This window comes from Coregonus clupeaformis, chromosome 9 (genome assembly GCF_020615455.1).
Source record: "Coregonus clupeaformis isolate EN_2021a chromosome 9, ASM2061545v1, whole genome shotgun sequence".
Taxonomy (NCBI): Eukaryota; Metazoa; Chordata; class Actinopteri; order Salmoniformes; family Salmonidae; genus Coregonus; species Coregonus clupeaformis.
The window spans coordinates 4,924,051-4,941,547 of NC_059200.1; the positions used below are offsets into that span (position 1 = coordinate 4,924,051).

Here is a 17,497-nt window from a genome sequence, read left to right on the forward strand (position 1 = left end):
TACACTCATAATGCTCTGAGACACAATGATGAGAGCATGCACATAATGAGACTTAATTGGCGAAAAACAGCATTGTTGCCTGGTCGCCAAGCTCCCAATCAGACCACTTCCCTCAGACACTGGAGTATAGAAAATTATTCTCTCTCTCTCTCTCCTTCCTTCCCCTGTTTCAGCCCTCCAACTACCCACACAAAGCAGCCTGTCCGCTGCCATATACTCAGCATCATGCTCAATGTCCAACCCAATTGCGCAGCTAAGGGAATTATTTCGGTGCAATGAGTGGAGCTAGCACCCAGTGAACCAGTCATCTCTGTGCCATAACTGCCAGTCCCCCTACCTACCCACTCTACACACACACACACACACACACACACACACACACACACACACAGAGAGCCCCAGGGGCAGTGGGCTCCTGTAGGGAGTGATCTCGTCTCGTTCTCGTCTCACTCCCATGGCTCAGTCATCCAGCCAGGGCACCCTGTGGCCTACATTCCCCAGCCAGACACTAACTCTGCTGGGGTAAACAGAGACTGATGCCTGGGGCTATCCATCCGACCTGGAATCTACAGTCATAGGTTAATGTTACTGTTAGATGACTATTCAATGTACTGCATGTTGATGGAACAGGGGTTTCAGATTGATAGGAGATGGGATGTTTTATCTGTTTCAACTGGCTGAATAAGATTGTGGAAATATAGGCCTACAATATATTTCACATCAGGCATAAGTATGGTAGATCTATATAAATCTGGCTGGTGATACAACCTGAAGGAAGAGTATACATGTGTTTGTCAAGTTCAGTTCCTGCTACTGCCACCCAAATGTACAGTGCATTCGGAAAATATTCAGACCCCTTCACCTTTTCCACATTTTGTTACGTTACAGCCTTATTCTAAAATTGATTTAATATTTTTTTCCCCTCATCAATCTACACACACAGTACCACATAATGGCAAAGTGAAAACAGGTTTTTAGAATTGTTTGCAAATGTATTAAAAAAAAAAAACTGAAATACCTTATTTACGTAAGTATTCAGACCCTTTGCTATGAGACTCAAAATTGAGCTCAGGTGCATCCTGTTTTCATTGATCATCCTTGAGATGTTTCTACAACTTGATTGGAGTCCACCTGTGGTAAATTCAATTGATTGGACATGATTTGGAAAGGCACACACCTGTCTATATAAGGTGCACCTGCAGTTGACCGTGCATGTCAGAGCAAAAGCAAGCCATGAGGTCGAAGTAATTGTCCGTAGAGCTCAGAGACAGGATTGTGTCAAGGCACAAATCTGGTGAAGGGTACCAAAAAATGTCTGCAGTATTGAATGTCCCCAAGAACACAGTGGCCTCCATCATTCTTAAATGGAAGAAGTTTGGAACCACCAAGACTATTCCTAGAGCTGGCCGCCCGGCCAAACTGTGCAATCGGGGGAGAAGGGCCTTGGTCAGGGAGGTGACCAAGAACCCGATGGTCACTCTGACAGAGCTCCAGAGTTCCTCTGTGGAGATGGGAGAACCTTCCAGAAGGACAACCATCTCTGCAGCAATCCACCAATCAGGCCTTTATGGTAGAGTGGCCAGACGGAAGCCACTCCTCAGTAACCAGAACATGACAGCCCGCTTGGAGTTTGCCAAAAGGCACCTAAAGGACTCTCAGACCATGAGAAACAAGATTATCTGGTCTGATGAAACCAAGATTGAACTCTTTGGCCTGAATGCCAAGCGTCACGTCTGGAGGAAACCTGGCACCATCCGTATGGTGAAGCTGGGTGGTGGCAGCATCATGCTGTGGGGATGGTTTTCAGCAGCAGGGACTGGGAGACTAGTCAGGATCGCGGGAAAGATGAACGGAGCAAAGTGCAGAGAGATTCTTGATGAAAACCTGTTCCAGAACGCTCAGGACCTCAGACTGGGGGGAAAGTTCACCTTCCAACAAGACAATGACCCTAAGCACACAGCCAAGACAACGCAGGAGTGGCTTCAGGACAAGTCTCTGAATGTCCTTGAGTGGCCCAGCCAGAGCCCGGACTTGAACCCGATCTAACATCTCTGGAGAGACCTGAAAATAGCTGTGCAGCAATGCTCCAAATCCAACCTGACAGAGCTTGAGAGGATCTGCAGAGAAGAATGGGGAAAAACTCCCGAAATACAGGTGTGCCAAGCTTGTTGCGTCATACCCAAGAAGACTCGAGGCTGTAATCGTTGCCAAAGGTGCTTCAACAAAGTACTGAGTAAAGGGTCTGAATACTGTAAATGTGATATTTCAGTTGTTGTTTTTTAATAAATTTGAAAAGATCTATAAATCTGTTTTTGCTTTGTCATTCTGTGGTATTGTGTGTAGAGTGATGAGGGGGAAAAAATTTAATCCATTTTAGAATAAGGCTGTAACGTAACAAAATGTGAAAAAAATCAAGGGGTCTGAATACTTTCCGAATGAACTGTATATATTGATTAATATACTGAGACAGACAGGGTCAATTTTTTTCTATTTTTGACTGTTCATGAGCCTCTAATGGACCACAGCGTAAAGTATCTGGGCAGTGTTTTTAACTATAATTTCTCCTGACTATTTGCTCAATTACGTTATTGTTTGTCACATGACCAACATTATTATAAGAGACAGAGATGCGTTATATATCCCTGTTTTTATTTTGGGTCTGCATTGCGACATTCAGGGCTGGAATAGTATAATCATGATCCTGTAGAAAGTCGATGGCTGGTCCATGTTCTTTTCCTGGATACTATAAATGGCCTCTTCTGAGAATGGCGATGGAGAGAGAGGAAGAGAAGGAGCGGGGAGAGAGAGATTGTCCGATGCTAGTTGGCATGGTAACCTGGCCAGGTGAAAAGGAGCCTGGGAGGGGGGGAGCTGCAGCTTTTTCTCTCGTGGGAGCAGAATATCCCAGAATTCCCTGCAGGCAGGCAGAGAAGCAGGCTGGAGTGCATCATGGTTGTTGCCCTCTGGGCTGGTGGTTTTGAAACAGGGCTCTCCTAACCTCTACTCTGTCAGTTAGAGATACACATATCCGTCAGTGCTGCTGAATAAAGCGCGTGCGTGCGTGCATGCCTGTTTATTTTGTCCACAGTGTGAAATAAACATGAGTGGCTGTCTAATGTGTGAGTCTCCCAGTGGAGGCATCACCTCGCTCCCCTGCCCCCAGAGCCATGTTCCTCTGCCCATAATTCTGCTAGATATTAAAGAAATACATCAACACAGCAATTACAGAAACAGCCTGGCACTGTGGCAAATGCCTCAGGACAGACAGACACAGCTGTGCTGCTTACTCTCTCACACACTGGTTACATTGGTCCTGTCTCCTCCTGTGTGATGCTCACCTCATGTAGCCCTTCTGTACAGTAGGCGTTTCATTGACTACACGTTTTTTAACACTAGAGTCCCATTGGAGGCAAATCATCCAATCTCAACATGATCCTATGTCTTAATCATGGTAATACTAGTGGACAACGTCATAACAGTTTGTTATAGTTTATGACTATATACAAATTAGTAAACTGAGACTACCATTGCTCAAAACACTAACATTTACAGAAGGCTGCGAATAGTTATTTTTTCCCTCACTACTCCAAGTGCATCTCACCAAAAATTCATAGTTGTCATGCCAAATAAATCAGCCTTATTTTTCTGTAGCACGGCTCAAAATGGCTGGGGAGTGAATAAGAGATGAAGCTTAAATGTCTGCAACCCCTCGCCTGACACTTTCCATTACATCACAGGAGCCTGTGTGTGTGTGTGTCATTACACACTCAGTTGTGGGGGTAATGAGTCTCTAGTGTGTGTAGTGTGCTGTCAGAGACCGACCAATAGGGATTTTCTCCTATCCAAGCCTTGGCTGCTTGTGGTCATAAGATGTTTGTTGTCACAGCTCAACATAACAGGGAGGCATGGGGTTTACTGTGTATTATGTTAGAAGTTGGAGCAAACCAGCACACGTAGCAACTAAAGAAGTCAGCAATACTATGACTCAATTAAGTGTCATTTGAGCAGAGAGATTTTATTCATTACACTGTTCCCTGTCGTGTCAACCGAAAGGTTGCTGGATCGAATCCCCGAGCTGACAAAGTAAAAATCTGTCGTTCTGCCCCTGAGCAAGACAGTTAACCCACTGTTCCCCGGGCGCCGAAGACGTGGATGTTGATTAAGGCAGCCCCCCGCACCTCTCTGATTCAGAGGGGTTGGGTTAAATGCGGAAGACGCATTTCAGTTGAATACATTGTTGTACAACTGACTAGGTATCCCCCTTTCCTTTCCCTGTCTTGTAACTACCCTCCATGTGGCAGGTATCACTATGATGTCCCACTGGAATTGAATTATGGCTAAACATGTTCAGCCTGTCTTACTTCATAACTAATGTAACATGTGCCTTCTCCTCCTTTCTCTCTCTTTCCCTCCCCTCTTTCTCTCTCCCTCCCAGTCCCAGCCATGATCACGTCGTACCCCAACACCACGCTGGCCACGCAGGGCAGTGAGAAGAGAATGAGCTGCACGGCCCATGGGGAGAAGCCCATCATGGTGCGCTGGGAGAAGGAAGATCGCATCATCAACCCAGAGAGCAGCCACCGCTACGTGGTCACCGTCAAAGAGGTGGCCGACGAGGTCATCTCCACCCTGCAGGTACACAGACACACCACCAGGGGGAGTGGTACTGCCCGCTTCCCAGTTACAGTTACCTCAGCTGAGGCCAGGTGGAGAGCTACTGGTTATGCAGAGATTTTGCTTGGACCAAAGCTTTGGTGAAAAAGCCTTCATACTGAGTTTGTCAGTTTGTAGACAGGTATGATGGCTCATCATGAGCCCTGTCTGTGAATGATATTGCCCAGAATGTGTATTTTCCATGCACTTCCTTATCTATGTAGCGGACCGTCTTTTTCCCCTTTCTATAGATCCGGCCTACAGTGAGGGAAGACTCTGGCTTCTTCTCCTGCCATGCCATCAACTCCTATGGTGAAGACAGAGGAATCATTCAGCTAACAGTGCAAGGTACAGCTGCCTAACACTGACAATTGTCATGAAAACATAATGAAATACATAACCCCCAAATCAGGTAATGATGCAACATCAGTATAATAATAATAATAATAATAATAATAATAATAACAATAATAATAATAATTTATTCAACTTTTATAGTGCTTTTCATTACATAAGAATCTTAAAGCTAAAGCAACACAAAAAAGACGAGCAATTTAGAAAACAACAGCATCATTCATGAGATGGAAGGTCATCAGAGGGTTCATGGCTTGACTGATCATCGGAGGGAGGTGGTGAAAAGGGCAGAGCAAGCAAAGATGGTGTCTGGAGCCAGGCAGCATGCCCCCGGACTCCATAGTGGACTCCATAGTAGGTGTAGCTACCTAGCTAGCTAGTCCTTCACTACTACCATAGCGTTGTATACCCATATTAGAGCTCTGCTACCCCACCCAAGCCCGACAGGCCCAACATTATACATTGGGTTAGGACCGGATAGGGGTGTTTTTTTCATCAATAACTATGGTACGGGCAGTGCTCGGGTGTCACTAAACTGATCACTAACATTTTGAAACTGAGACATTTGCTTGTGCTCTGCTGCACAGTAAAGTCATATCTGACTAAGATTATAACATGGTGTCAGAAGTGCTTCAACCTCATCAAATATAAGACAGGAGAGATTATTTCACAGAAAATAATCATGTTCATTGAGTTTTGTCTGAGTTTAGGGTGACGAAAAATAGCTAAGAGCTAACTGCTCTCTCATGTCTCTTCATTGAGCAGAGCAGCCCAAGGGGAGATGTTGCTATGAATACTCACAGACTCAGAGCACCATGAGCAGAGCGCATGCAGAGTGAGCGCAACGCAGGGAGCGAGTGACAGACAGAGAGGAGCAGCTAATGGATTTACTAACGGAGGAAGTTATTTCTGATTTCGGGTTTAAGGCAGGGCCTTAAATTTGGCTGAAGCAATCTGGCCTGGGTATGGTAGTGCTTTTAATGTCGTGGGCATGGGTAGGGCTTGGAGTTAAAATTCATGCCCATGCAGGGCTCTAACACATATGTTTGACTTTGTGGTGTCCCTCAGAGCCCCCGGACCCTCCTGAGGTGGAGATCAGAGAGGTGAAGGACAGGACCATCGCCCTCCGCTGGACCATGGGCTTTGACGGAAACAGCCCAATCACAGGCTTCGACATTGAGTGCAAGAACAAATCAGGTACAAGACAAACAAGAGTTCTCTTTGTAAGAGATGGTATGTTCTGGATGCCAGCAATGTATAGTAATACTGTAAGCAGTGTTTCACCTACACTACCAGTCAAAAGTTTGTACACACCTACTCATTCAAGGGTTTTTCTTTATTTTTTACTATTTTCTACATTGTAGAATAATAGTGAAGACATCAAAACTATGAAATAATACATATGGAATCATGTAGTAACCAAAAAAGTGTTAAACAAATCAAAATATATTTTATATTTGAGATTCTTCAAATAGCCACCCTTTGCCTTGATGACAGCTTTGGCAATTTTGGCAATTAAGCCCTTTTTATACTTACCAGAGTCAGATGAACTCATGGATACCATTTATATACCATTTTTATGTCTCTGCGTGCAGTTTGAAGGAACTTGCTAACTAGCTTTAGCGCAATGACTGCAAGTCTATGACTTCCTGTCATTCTGCTAACGCTAATTAACAATGGCTCACGAAACTACCTTCAACTTCTATCAAACTGCACACAGAGACATAAACATGGTATCCATGAGTCATGAGTTCATCTGATTCTGGGTAAGTAGAAAAGGGCTTGATTTCCAAATCTCGCACTATCCCTTTAAAATCAGAGTGACAAGTTACAACATCAATTTGTAGCAAACAAAGTGAGCAGTGGCGCGAATGAGAGCCACGAGTGCACAGCCACCACTTGCTCCTCATCTCCCTACAGTGCAGTGGCGCGCATCAGTTATATTTCAGATGGTGTCAACATAATGTAATTTTCATGCACTTTGGAGTAGAATGTCTCGGAGGAGCATGGCCCCGGAGTCCCCCAGGAAAGAGCAATCCCCACTGTGTATGGCATAGAATACAAATACTTTAACTTCCTGTGTATGTCTATCCTGGTTAAATGCTTCTCTGTATCATCATGTTAAGCTGGATGCGCTCCTTTTGTCTTCCAGAGAATCATCATTCATTATATTTTCTTGTCTCAGTGCTATAATTCAATACAGCAGATTAATGCACTTAGCAAGCTTTGACCTCTAGCCCCACTCAGTGGTCCTCACTAACCCACATAAACCTTGACCCCGGACCTACAGGCTCCTGGGAAACAGCCCAAAGGACCAAAGACGTGTCTCCCCAGCTCAACCAGGCCACCATCATAGACCTGCACCCCTCATCTACCTACAGCATCCGCATGTTTGCCAAGAACCACATCGGCAAGAGTGAGGCCAGCAACGAACTCACCATCACCACAGACGAAGCAGGTATAGACTCACCAGACCACCACATATGTATGCACAGACATCCCAGCTAACAACAAACGTGCCCACAACTTTAGAGAACATTCGCTTAAGAGTCTCATTAGGTCATTAACTAACGTTTTCTTAGGAATGTTCCCGTGATGTGCAAGGAATGTCTCCAAGAGACCATTCGCTTAATGTCAAATAGAACTCTTAAAACATAAGATATTAATGTTCTAGACACGTTAAATGAGAATATTGCAAGAACATTCATGTGTCCAGTTTTCTGTGGGTTAGGTGAATATTCCATCAACGTCCCACCAAACATACACAGAACATGGTTGCCATGTTCAGGTGGGCCTTAGCGCTTCAGCAAACAAAGGAAAGGAAGGGTGCTCAACAACAATGGCAAAAAGGGTTTACCAAGAAAACTTCCAAAATGACTAATTTGAGGTAGAAAGGAGTTGGAGCGTTCAACAAAAAAAGCAGATATTGATTTATTTTAGCTCACTTTAATCAAATCAAACTTGATTTGTCACATGCGCCGAATACAACAGGTGTAGACCTTACCGTGAAATGCTTACTTACAAGCCCTTAACCAACAATGCAGTTCAAGAAAGAGTTAAGAAAATATTTACTAAATAAACAAAAAAAACAAGTAACGAGGCTACAGTGAGGGAAAAAAGTATTTGATCCCCTGCTGATTTTGTACGTTTGCCCACTGACAAAGAAATGATCAATCTATAATTTTAATGGTAGGTTTATTTGAACAGTGAAAGACAGAATAATAACAAACAAATCCAGAAAAACGCATGTCAAAAATTTTATAAACCTACCATTAAAATTATAAATAAGTATTTGACCCCCTCTCAATCAGAAAGATTTCTGACTCCCAGGTGTCTTTTATACAGGTAACGAGCTGAGATTAGGAGCACACTCTTAAAGGGAGTGCTCCTAATCTCAGCTTGTTACCTGTATAAAAGACACCTGTCCACAGAAGCAATCAATCAATCAGATTCCAAACTCTCCACCATAGCCAAGACCAAAGAGCTCTCCAAGGATGTCAGGTACAAGATTGTAGACCTACACAAGGCTGGAATGGGCTACAAGACCATCACCAAGCAGCTTGGTGAGAAGGTGACAACAGTTGGTGCGATTATTCGCAAATGGAAGAAACGCAAAAGAACTGTCAATCTCCCTCGGCCTGGGGCTCCATGCAAGATCTCACCTTGTGGAGTTGCAATGATCATGAGAACGGTGAGGAATCAGCCCAGAACTACACGGGAGGATCTTGTCAATGATCTCAAGGCAGCTGGGACCATAGTCACCATGAAAACAATTGGTAACATACTACGCCGTGAAGGACTGAAATCCTGCAGCTCCCGCAAGGTCCCCCTGCTCAAGAAAGCACATATACAGGCCCGTCTGAAGTTTGCCAATGAACATCTGAATGATTCAGAGGAGAACTGGGTGAAAGTGTTGTGGTCAGATGAGACCAAAATCGAGCTCTTTGTTATCAACTCAACTCGCCGTGTTTGGAGGAGGAGGAATGCTGCCTGTGACCCCAAGAACACCATCCCCACTGTCAAACATGGAGGTTGAAACATTATGCTTTGGGGGTGTTTTTCTGCTAAGGGGACAGGACAACTTCACCGCATCAAAGGGACGATGGACGGGGCCATGTACTGTCAAATCTTGGATGAGAACCTCCTTCCCTCAGCCAGGGCATTGAAAATGGGTCGTGGATGGGTATTCCAGCATGACAATGACACAAAACACACGGCCAAGGCAACAAAGGAGTGGCTCAATAAGAAGCACATTAAGGTCCTGGAGTGGCCTAGCCAGTCTCCAGACCTTAATCCCATAGAACATCTGTGGAGGGAGCTGAAGGTTCAAGTTGCCAAACGTCAGCCTCGAAACCTTAATGACTTGGAGAAGATCTGCAAAGAGGAGTGGGACAAAATCCCTCCTGAGATGTGTGCAAACCTGGTGGCCAACTACAAGAAACGTTTGACCTCTGTGATTGCCAACAAGGGTTTTGCCACCAAGTACTAAGTCATGTTTTGCAGAGGGGTCAAATACTTATTTCCCTCATTAAAATGCAAATCAATTTTATATGCGTTTTTCTGGATTTTTGTTTGTTGTTATTCTGTCTCTCACTGTTCAAATAAACCTACCATTATAATTATAGACTGATCATGTCTTTGTCAGTAGGCAAACGTACAAAATCAGCAGGGGATCAAATACTTTTTTCCCTCCCTGTATATACAGGGGGTACCGAGTCAATGTGCGGTGCTACAGGAAGGTCGAGGTAATTTGTACATGTAGGTAGGGGTAAAATGACTATACATAGATAATAGACAGCGGGTAGCAGCAGTGTAAAAACACATGGAGGGGGTTGGGGGGGTCAATGTAAATAGGTGGCCATTTTTATTAATTGTTCAGCAGTCTTATGGCTTTGGGGTGCCTTTTGGTGCCTTAAGGTGCCTTTTGGTCCCAAACTTGGCGCTCCGCTATCGCTTGCCATGCGGTAGCAGAGAGAACAATCTATGACTTGGGTGACTGGAGTCTTTGACCATTTTTGGGGCTTTCCTCTGACACCGCTTAGTATATAGGTCCTGGATGGCAGGAAGCTTGTCCCCGGTGATGTACTGGGCCATACGCACTACCCTACGATCAGATGCCGAGCAGTTGCCATACCAGGCGGTGATGCAACCGGTCAGGATGCTCTCGATGGTGCAGCTGTATAACTTTTTGAGGATCTGGGGACCCATGCCAAATCTTTTCAGTCTCCTGAGGGGGAAAAGGTGTTGTCGTGCCCTCTTCACGACTGTCTTGGTGTGTTTGGACCATGATAGTTCGTTGGTGATGTGGACACCAAGGAACTTAAAACTCTCGACCCTCTCCACTACAGCCCCGTCAATGTTAATGGGGGCCTGTTCAGCCCGCCTTTTCCTGTAGTCCACGATCAGCTCCTTTGTCTTGCTCACATTGAGGGAGAGGTTGTTGTCCTGGCACCCCACTGCCAGGTCTCTGACCACCTCCCTATAGGCTGTCTCATCGTTGTCGGTGATCAGGTCTACCACTGCTGTGTATCGTCAGCAAACTTAATGATGGTGTTGGAGTCGTGTTTGGCCACGCAGTCGTAGCTGACAGGGAGTACAGGAGGGGACTAAGCATGCACCCCTGAGGGGCCCCAGTGTTGAGGATCAGCGTGGCAGACGTGTTGTTCCCTACCCTTACCACCTGGGGGCGGCCCGTCAAGAAGTCCAGGATCCAGTTGCAGAAGGAGGTGTTTAGTCCCAGGGTTCTTAGCTTAGTGATGAGCTTTGTGGGCACTATGGTGTTGAACGCTGAGCTGTAGTCAATGAACAGCATTCTCACATAGGTGTTCCTTTCGTCCAGGTGGGAAAGGGCAGTATGGAGTGCGATTGAGATTGTGACATCTGTGGATCTGTTTGGGCGGTATGCAAATTGGAGTGGGTCTAGGGTATCCGGGATGATGCTGTTGATGTGAGCCATGACCAGCCTTTCATGGCTACCGACATGAGTTCTACAGGGCGGTAATCATTTAGGTAGGTTACCTGGACCATGGAGATCTGCTTGAAACACGTAGGCATTACAGACTCGGTCAGGGAGAGGTTGAAAATGTCAGTGAAGACACTTGCCTGTTGGTCAGCGCATGCTTTGTGAATGTTGACCTGTTTAAAGGACTTGCTCACATCGGCTACCGAGAGCATTATCACACAGTCGTCCGGAAGAGCTGGTGCTCTCATGCATGCTTCAGTGTTGCTTGCCTCGAAGTGAGCATAAAAGGCATTTAGCTCGTCTGGTAGGCTCGCGTCACTGGGCAGCTCGCGGCTGGGTTTCCCTTTGTAGTCCGTGATAGTTTGCTAGCCCTGCCACATCCGACGAGCGTCAGAGCCGGTGTAGTAGGATTCAATCTTAGTCCTGTATTGACGCTTTGCCTGTTTGATGGTTCGTCTGAGGCCATAGCGGGATTTCTTAAAAGCGTCCAGATTAGTGTCCCGTTCCTTGAAAGCGGCAGCTTTAGCCTTTAGCTCGATGTGGATGTTGCCTGTAATCCATGGCTTCTGGTTGGGATATGTATGTACGGTCACTGTGGGGACGACGTCGTCGATGCACTTATTGATGAAGCCGATGACTGAGGTGGTATACTCCTCAATGCCATTGGATGAATCTCGGAACATATTCCGGTCTGTGCTAGCATAACAGTCATGTAGCGTAGCATCCGCGTCATCTGACCACTTCCGTATTGAGCGAGTCACTGGTACTTCCTGCTTTAGTTTTTGCTTGTACGCAGGAATCAGGAGGATAGAATTATGGTCAGATTTGCCAAATGGAGGGCGAGGGGGAGCTTTGTATGCGTCTCTGTCTGTGGAGTAAAGGTGGTCTAGAGTTTTTCTTTCCTCTGGTTGCACATGTGACATGCTGGTAGAAATGAGGTAAAACTGATTAAAGTTTGCCTGCATTAAAGTCCCCGGCCACTAGGAGCGCCGCTTCTGGATGAGCATTTTCTTGTTTGCTTATGGCCTTATACAGCTAATTGAGTGTGGTCTTAGTGCCAGCATCGGTTTGTGATCGTAAATAGACGGCTACGAATAATATAGATGAGAACTCTCTTGGTAGATAGTGTGGTCTACAGTCGTGGTCAAAAGTTTTGAGAATGACACAAGTATTGGTCTTCACAAAGTTTGCTGCTTCAGTGTTTTTAGATATTTTATGTCAGATGTTACTATGGTATACTGCAGTATAATTACAACCATTCCATAAGTGTCAAAGGCTTTTATTGACAATTGCATTAAGTTTATGCAACGAGTCAATATTTGCAGTGTTGACCCTTCTTTTTCAAGACCTCTGCAATCCGCCCTGGCATGCTGTCAATTAACTTCTGGGCCACAACCTGACTGATGGCAGCCCATTCTTGCATAATCAATGCTTGGAGTTTGTCAGAATTTGTGGGTTTTTATTTGTCCACCCGCCTCTTGAGGATTGACCACAAGTTCACAATGGGATTAAGGTCTGGGGAGTTTCCTGGCCATGGACCCAAAATTTCGATGTTTTGTTCCCTAGCCACTTAGTTATCACTTTTGCCTTATGGAAAGGTGCTCCATCATGCTGGAAAAGGCATTGTTCATCACCAAACTGTTCTTGGATGGTTGGGAGAAGTTGCTCTCGGAGGATGTGTTGGTACCATTCTTTAATCATGACTGTGTTCTTAGGCAAAATTGTGAGTGAGCCCACTCCCTTGCCTGAGAAGCAACCCCCCACATGAATGGTCTCAGGATGCTTTACTGTTGGCATGACACAGGACTGATGGTAGCGCTCACCTTGTCTTCTCCGGACAAGCTTTTTTCCGGACGCCCCAAACAATCGGAAAGGGGATTCAGAGAAAATGACTTTACCCCAGTCCTCAGCAGTCCAATCCCTGTACCTTTTGCAGAATATCAGTTTTTTTTTATTTCTTTTATTTCACCTTTATTTAACCAGGTAAGCCAGTTGAGAACAAGTTCTCATTTACAACTGCGACCTGGCCAAGATAAAGCAAAGCAGTGCGGAAAAAACAACAACAACACAGAGTTACATATGGAATAAACAAAACGTACAGTCAATAACACAATAGAAAATCTATATACAGTGTGTGCAAATGTAGTAAGTTATGGAGGTAAGGCAATAAATAGGCCATATTGCAAAATAATTACAATTATAATTTAGTATTAACACTGGAGTGATAGATGTACAGAAGATGATGTGCAAATAGAGATACTGGGGTGCAAATGAGCAAAATAAATAATGTAAATAACAATATGGGGATGAGGTAGTTGGGTGGGCTAATTACAGATGGGCTGTGTACAGGTGCAGTGATCGGTAAGCTGCTCTGACAACTGATGCTTAAAGTTAGTGAGGGAGATAAGTGTCTCCAGCTTCAGAGCTTTTTGCAGTTCGTTCCAGTCATTGGCAGCAGAGAACTGGAAGGAATGGCGACCAAAGGAGGTGTTTGCTTTGGGGATGACCAGTGAGATATACCTGCTGGAACGCATACTATGGGTGGGTGTTGCTATGGTGACCAATGAGCTAAGATAAGGCGGGGATTTGCCTAGAAGGGATTTATAGATGACCTGGAGCCAGTGGGTTTTGCGACAAATATGTAGTGAGGCCCAGCTAACGAGAGCGTACAGGTCACAATGGTGGGTAGTATATGGGGCTTTGGTGACAAAATGGATGGCACTGTGATAGACTACATCCAATTTGCGGAGTAGAGTGTTGGAAGCTATTTTGTAAATGACATCGCCGAAGTCAAGGATCGGTAGGATAGTCCGTTTTACGAGGGCATGTGTAGCAGCATGAGTGAAGGAGGCTTTGTTGCGAAATAGGAAGCCGATTCTAGATTTAACTTTGGATTGGAGATGCTTAATGTGAGTCTGGAAGGAGAGTTTACAGTCTAACCAGACACCTAGGTATTTGTAGTTGTCCACATATTCTAAGTCAGAGCCGCCGAGAGTAGTGATTCTAGTCGGGCAGGTGGGTGCAAGCAGCGTTCGATTGAAGAGCATGCATTTTGTTTTACTAGCGTTTAAGAGCAGTTGGAGGCCACGGAAGGAGTGTTGTATGGCATTGAAGCTCGTTTGGAGGTTTGTTAACAGTGTACAATGAAGGGCCAGATGTATACAAAATGGTGTCGTCTGCGTAGAGGTGGATCTGACAGTCACCAGCAGCAAGAGCGACATCATTGATATACACAGAGAATAGAGTCGGCCCGAGAATTGAACCATGTGGCACCCCCATAGAGACTGCCAGAGGTCCAGACAACAGGCACTCCGATTTGACACATTGAACTCTATCTGAGAAGTAGTTGGTGAACCAGGTGAGGCAGTCATTTGAGAAACCAAGGCTATTTAGTCTGCCAATAAGAATGTGGTGATTGACAGAGTCAAAAGCCTTGGCCAGGTCAATGAAGACTGCTGCACAGTACTGTCTTTTATCGATCATGGTTATTACAGTGGGGAGAACAAGTATTTGATACACTGCCAATTTTGCAGGTTTTCCTACTTACAAAGCATGTAGAGGTCTGTAATTTTTTATCATAGGTACACTTCCACTGTGAGAGACGGAATCTAAAACAAAAATCCAGAAAATCACATTGTATGATTTTTAAGTAATTAATTTGCATTTTATTGCATGACATAAGTATTTGATACATCAGAAAAGCAGAACTTAATATTTGGTACAGAAACCTGTGTTTGCCTTTACAGAGATCATACGTTTCCTGTAGGTCTTGACCAGGTTTTCACACACTGCAGCAGGGATTTTGGCCCACTCCTCCATACAGACCTTCTCCAGATCCTTCAGCTTTCGGGGCTGTCGCTAGGCAATACGGACTTTCAGCTCCCTCCAAAGATTTTCTATTGGGTTCAGGTCTGGAGACTGGCTAGGCCACTCCAGGACCTTGAGATGCTACTTACGGAGCCACTCCTTAGTTGCCCTGGCTGTGTGTTTCGGGTCGTTGTCATGCTGGAAGACCCAGCCACGACCCATCTTCAATGCTCTTACTGAGGGAAGGAGGTTGTTGGCCAAGATCTCGCGATACATGGCCCCATCCATCCTCCCCTCAATACGGTGCAGTCGTCTTGTCCCCTTTGCAGAAAAGCATCCCCAAAGAATGATGTTTCCATCTCCATGCTTCACGGTTGGTATGGTGTTCTTGGGGTTGTACTCATCCTTCTTCTTCCTCCAAACACGGCAAGTGGAGTTTAGACCAAAAAGCTCAATTTTTGTCTCATCAGACCACATGACCTTCTCCCATTCCTCCTCTGGATCATCCAGATGGTCATTGGCAAACTTCAGACGGGCCTGGACATGCGCTGGCTTGAGCAGGGGGACCTTGCGTGCGCTGCAGGATTTTAATCCATGACGGCGTAGTGTGTTACTAATGGTTTTCTTTGAGACTGTGGTCCCAGCTCTCTTCAGGTCATTGACCAGGTCCTTCCGTGTAGTTCTGGGCTGATTCCTCACCTTCCTCATGATCATACTTTCTTTAAAGTCTCACTGCCTCCTTCTCACAAATGATCCCAAAAATATAAAAATTGAATAAAGTTGGTTCAACACAGTGGCGGGTCATTTTGACCCTAGGACAACGGGAGGGTTAAGAACTGGTCATCTAGTGCGTTGGGTACAGAGAAAAAAAGGGGCAGATTTCCAGGCGTTGTAGAATAGATTCAGGGCATTATGTACAGACAAACATATGGAAGGATATGAGTACAGTGGAGGTAAACCTAAGCGTTGGGTAAAGATGAAAGAGATAGCATCACTGGAGGCACCGATTGAGCCGGTCTCCGCCTGTGTGGGGGGTGGGACAAAGGATCTATCTGAGACAGGTTGAGTAGGACTGGGGGCTCTACATTGAAAAAGTACAGTTAGAACTAACCGAAAAAGTAATAGGCAAGGCATATTGACATGGGACATAGGCATAAAGCAGTCACAGGTGTTATTCGAGAGAGCTAAGACAACAGCTGGTAATGGCGACAAAAGTTTGAGCTGAGGCTAAACAGATAAACAGGATGGGGTACCGTATAAAGGAACAGTCCAGCAGGCATCAGCTGTGTAGCTGAGTGATCATAAGGTCCAGTGAACAGCAATAAGTAAGTCCGGGAGCAGTTCAGTGGCTGCTACGCTACAGGCAAGCTGGAGGCACGGCTGTTGATTGCGTGTGCTAGCGGGCCAGGGCTAGCAGATGGATCTTCGTGGTCGTCGCAACGGGAAGCCTGTTGAAACCACATCAGACGATTACGTCGGCAGACCAGTCGTGATGGATCGGCGGGGCTCTGTGTCAACACTAGGAGGTCCCGTCCGGTTGACAGAGAGGTAGATAGCCGGGAGATGGGCCTGGCTCGAGGCTAGCTCAAGGCTAACTGGGGTTAGCTTCAGGACAGTGGTGATTAGCCAACAACGACAACAGCCATTCGGTTGCAGCTAGCTAGTTGCGATGATCCGGTGTTAAGGTCCAGTGATTCAGTGATTCCAGCAGAAAATCCGATATGCTCTGGCTCGATAGCGCGATGTGCAGACTGTGCAGACTAGCTGATAATTGTCCAGGCTATAGCTGGCTGGTAGGTAGTGCAGGCCACGGACAATGGTGAAGACTGCTAACGGTGGCTAATAGCAAGTAGCTAGTTAGCTGGCTATTTTCAGTCAGAGGTTCTGGATAAAAATGTATGAAGAAATAATAGAATCCGTTCCACATTGGGTGAGGCGGGTTGCAGGAAAGTATATTTAGTTAAAGGATGGAAAGTGAGATTGAGAAATATATACGAAAAAGACAAAAAACTAAAAACAGGCTATTTACATGAGGACACTACAGAAAACACGACCGCACTGCTATGCCATTTCTCGGGGCTGTCCCTGATGTTTTTCCTGGAGAGAAGTGGCTTCCTCGCTGCCCTTCTTGACATCAGGCCATCCTCCAAAAGTCTTCACCTCACTATGCGTGCAGATGCACTCACACCTGCCTGCTGCCATTCCTGAGCAAGCTCTGAACTGGTGGTGCCCCGATCCCACAGCTGAATCAACTTTAGGAGATGGTCCTGGCGCTTGATGGAGTTTCTTGGGCGCCCTGAAGCCTTCTTCACAACAATTGAACCTATCTCTTTGAAGTTCAATCTTACTAGCAGCAATATCCTTGCCTGTGAAGCCCTTTTTGTGCAAAGCAATGAAAGAGGGACTTTGCAATTAATTGCAATTCATCTGATCACTCTTCATAACATTCTGGAATATATGCAAATTGCCATCATAAAAACTAAGGCAGCAGACTTTGTGAAAATTAATATTTGTGTAATTCTCAAAACTTTTGACCACGACTGTACAGCTTATCATAAGGTACTCTACCTCAGGCGAGCAATACCTTGAGACTTCTTTAATATTAGACATCGCGCACCAGCTGTTATTCACAAATTCCTGAGAAAGCAGTATATCCTTCGCATTGGACTTGTTAAAGAAAAAGTATTTGTCCAGTTCGAGGTGAGTAATCGCTATTCTCAT

At 45.4% G+C, this 17,497-nt stretch overlaps 1 protein-coding gene across 4 annotated transcripts in view; it reads left to right on the forward strand.

Moving 5' to 3' along the window:
- The window catches only part of LOC121573597 (Down syndrome cell adhesion molecule homolog), a 169,565-nt gene that overhangs the window by 115,953 nt on the left and 36,115 nt on the right, over positions 1-17,497 (forward strand). For all 4 annotated transcript variants that reach the window (XM_041885695.2, XM_041885698.2, XM_041885696.2 and 1 more), the window contains 4 exons: positions 4,436-4,635; positions 4,905-5,001; positions 6,076-6,204; positions 7,298-7,465. In XM_041885695.2, coding sequence (XP_041741629.1) covers positions 4,436-4,635; positions 4,905-5,001; positions 6,076-6,204; positions 7,298-7,465 — 594 coding nt within the window. The remainder of the gene's footprint in view (positions 1-4,435; positions 4,636-4,904; positions 5,002-6,075; positions 6,205-7,297; positions 7,466-17,497) is intronic.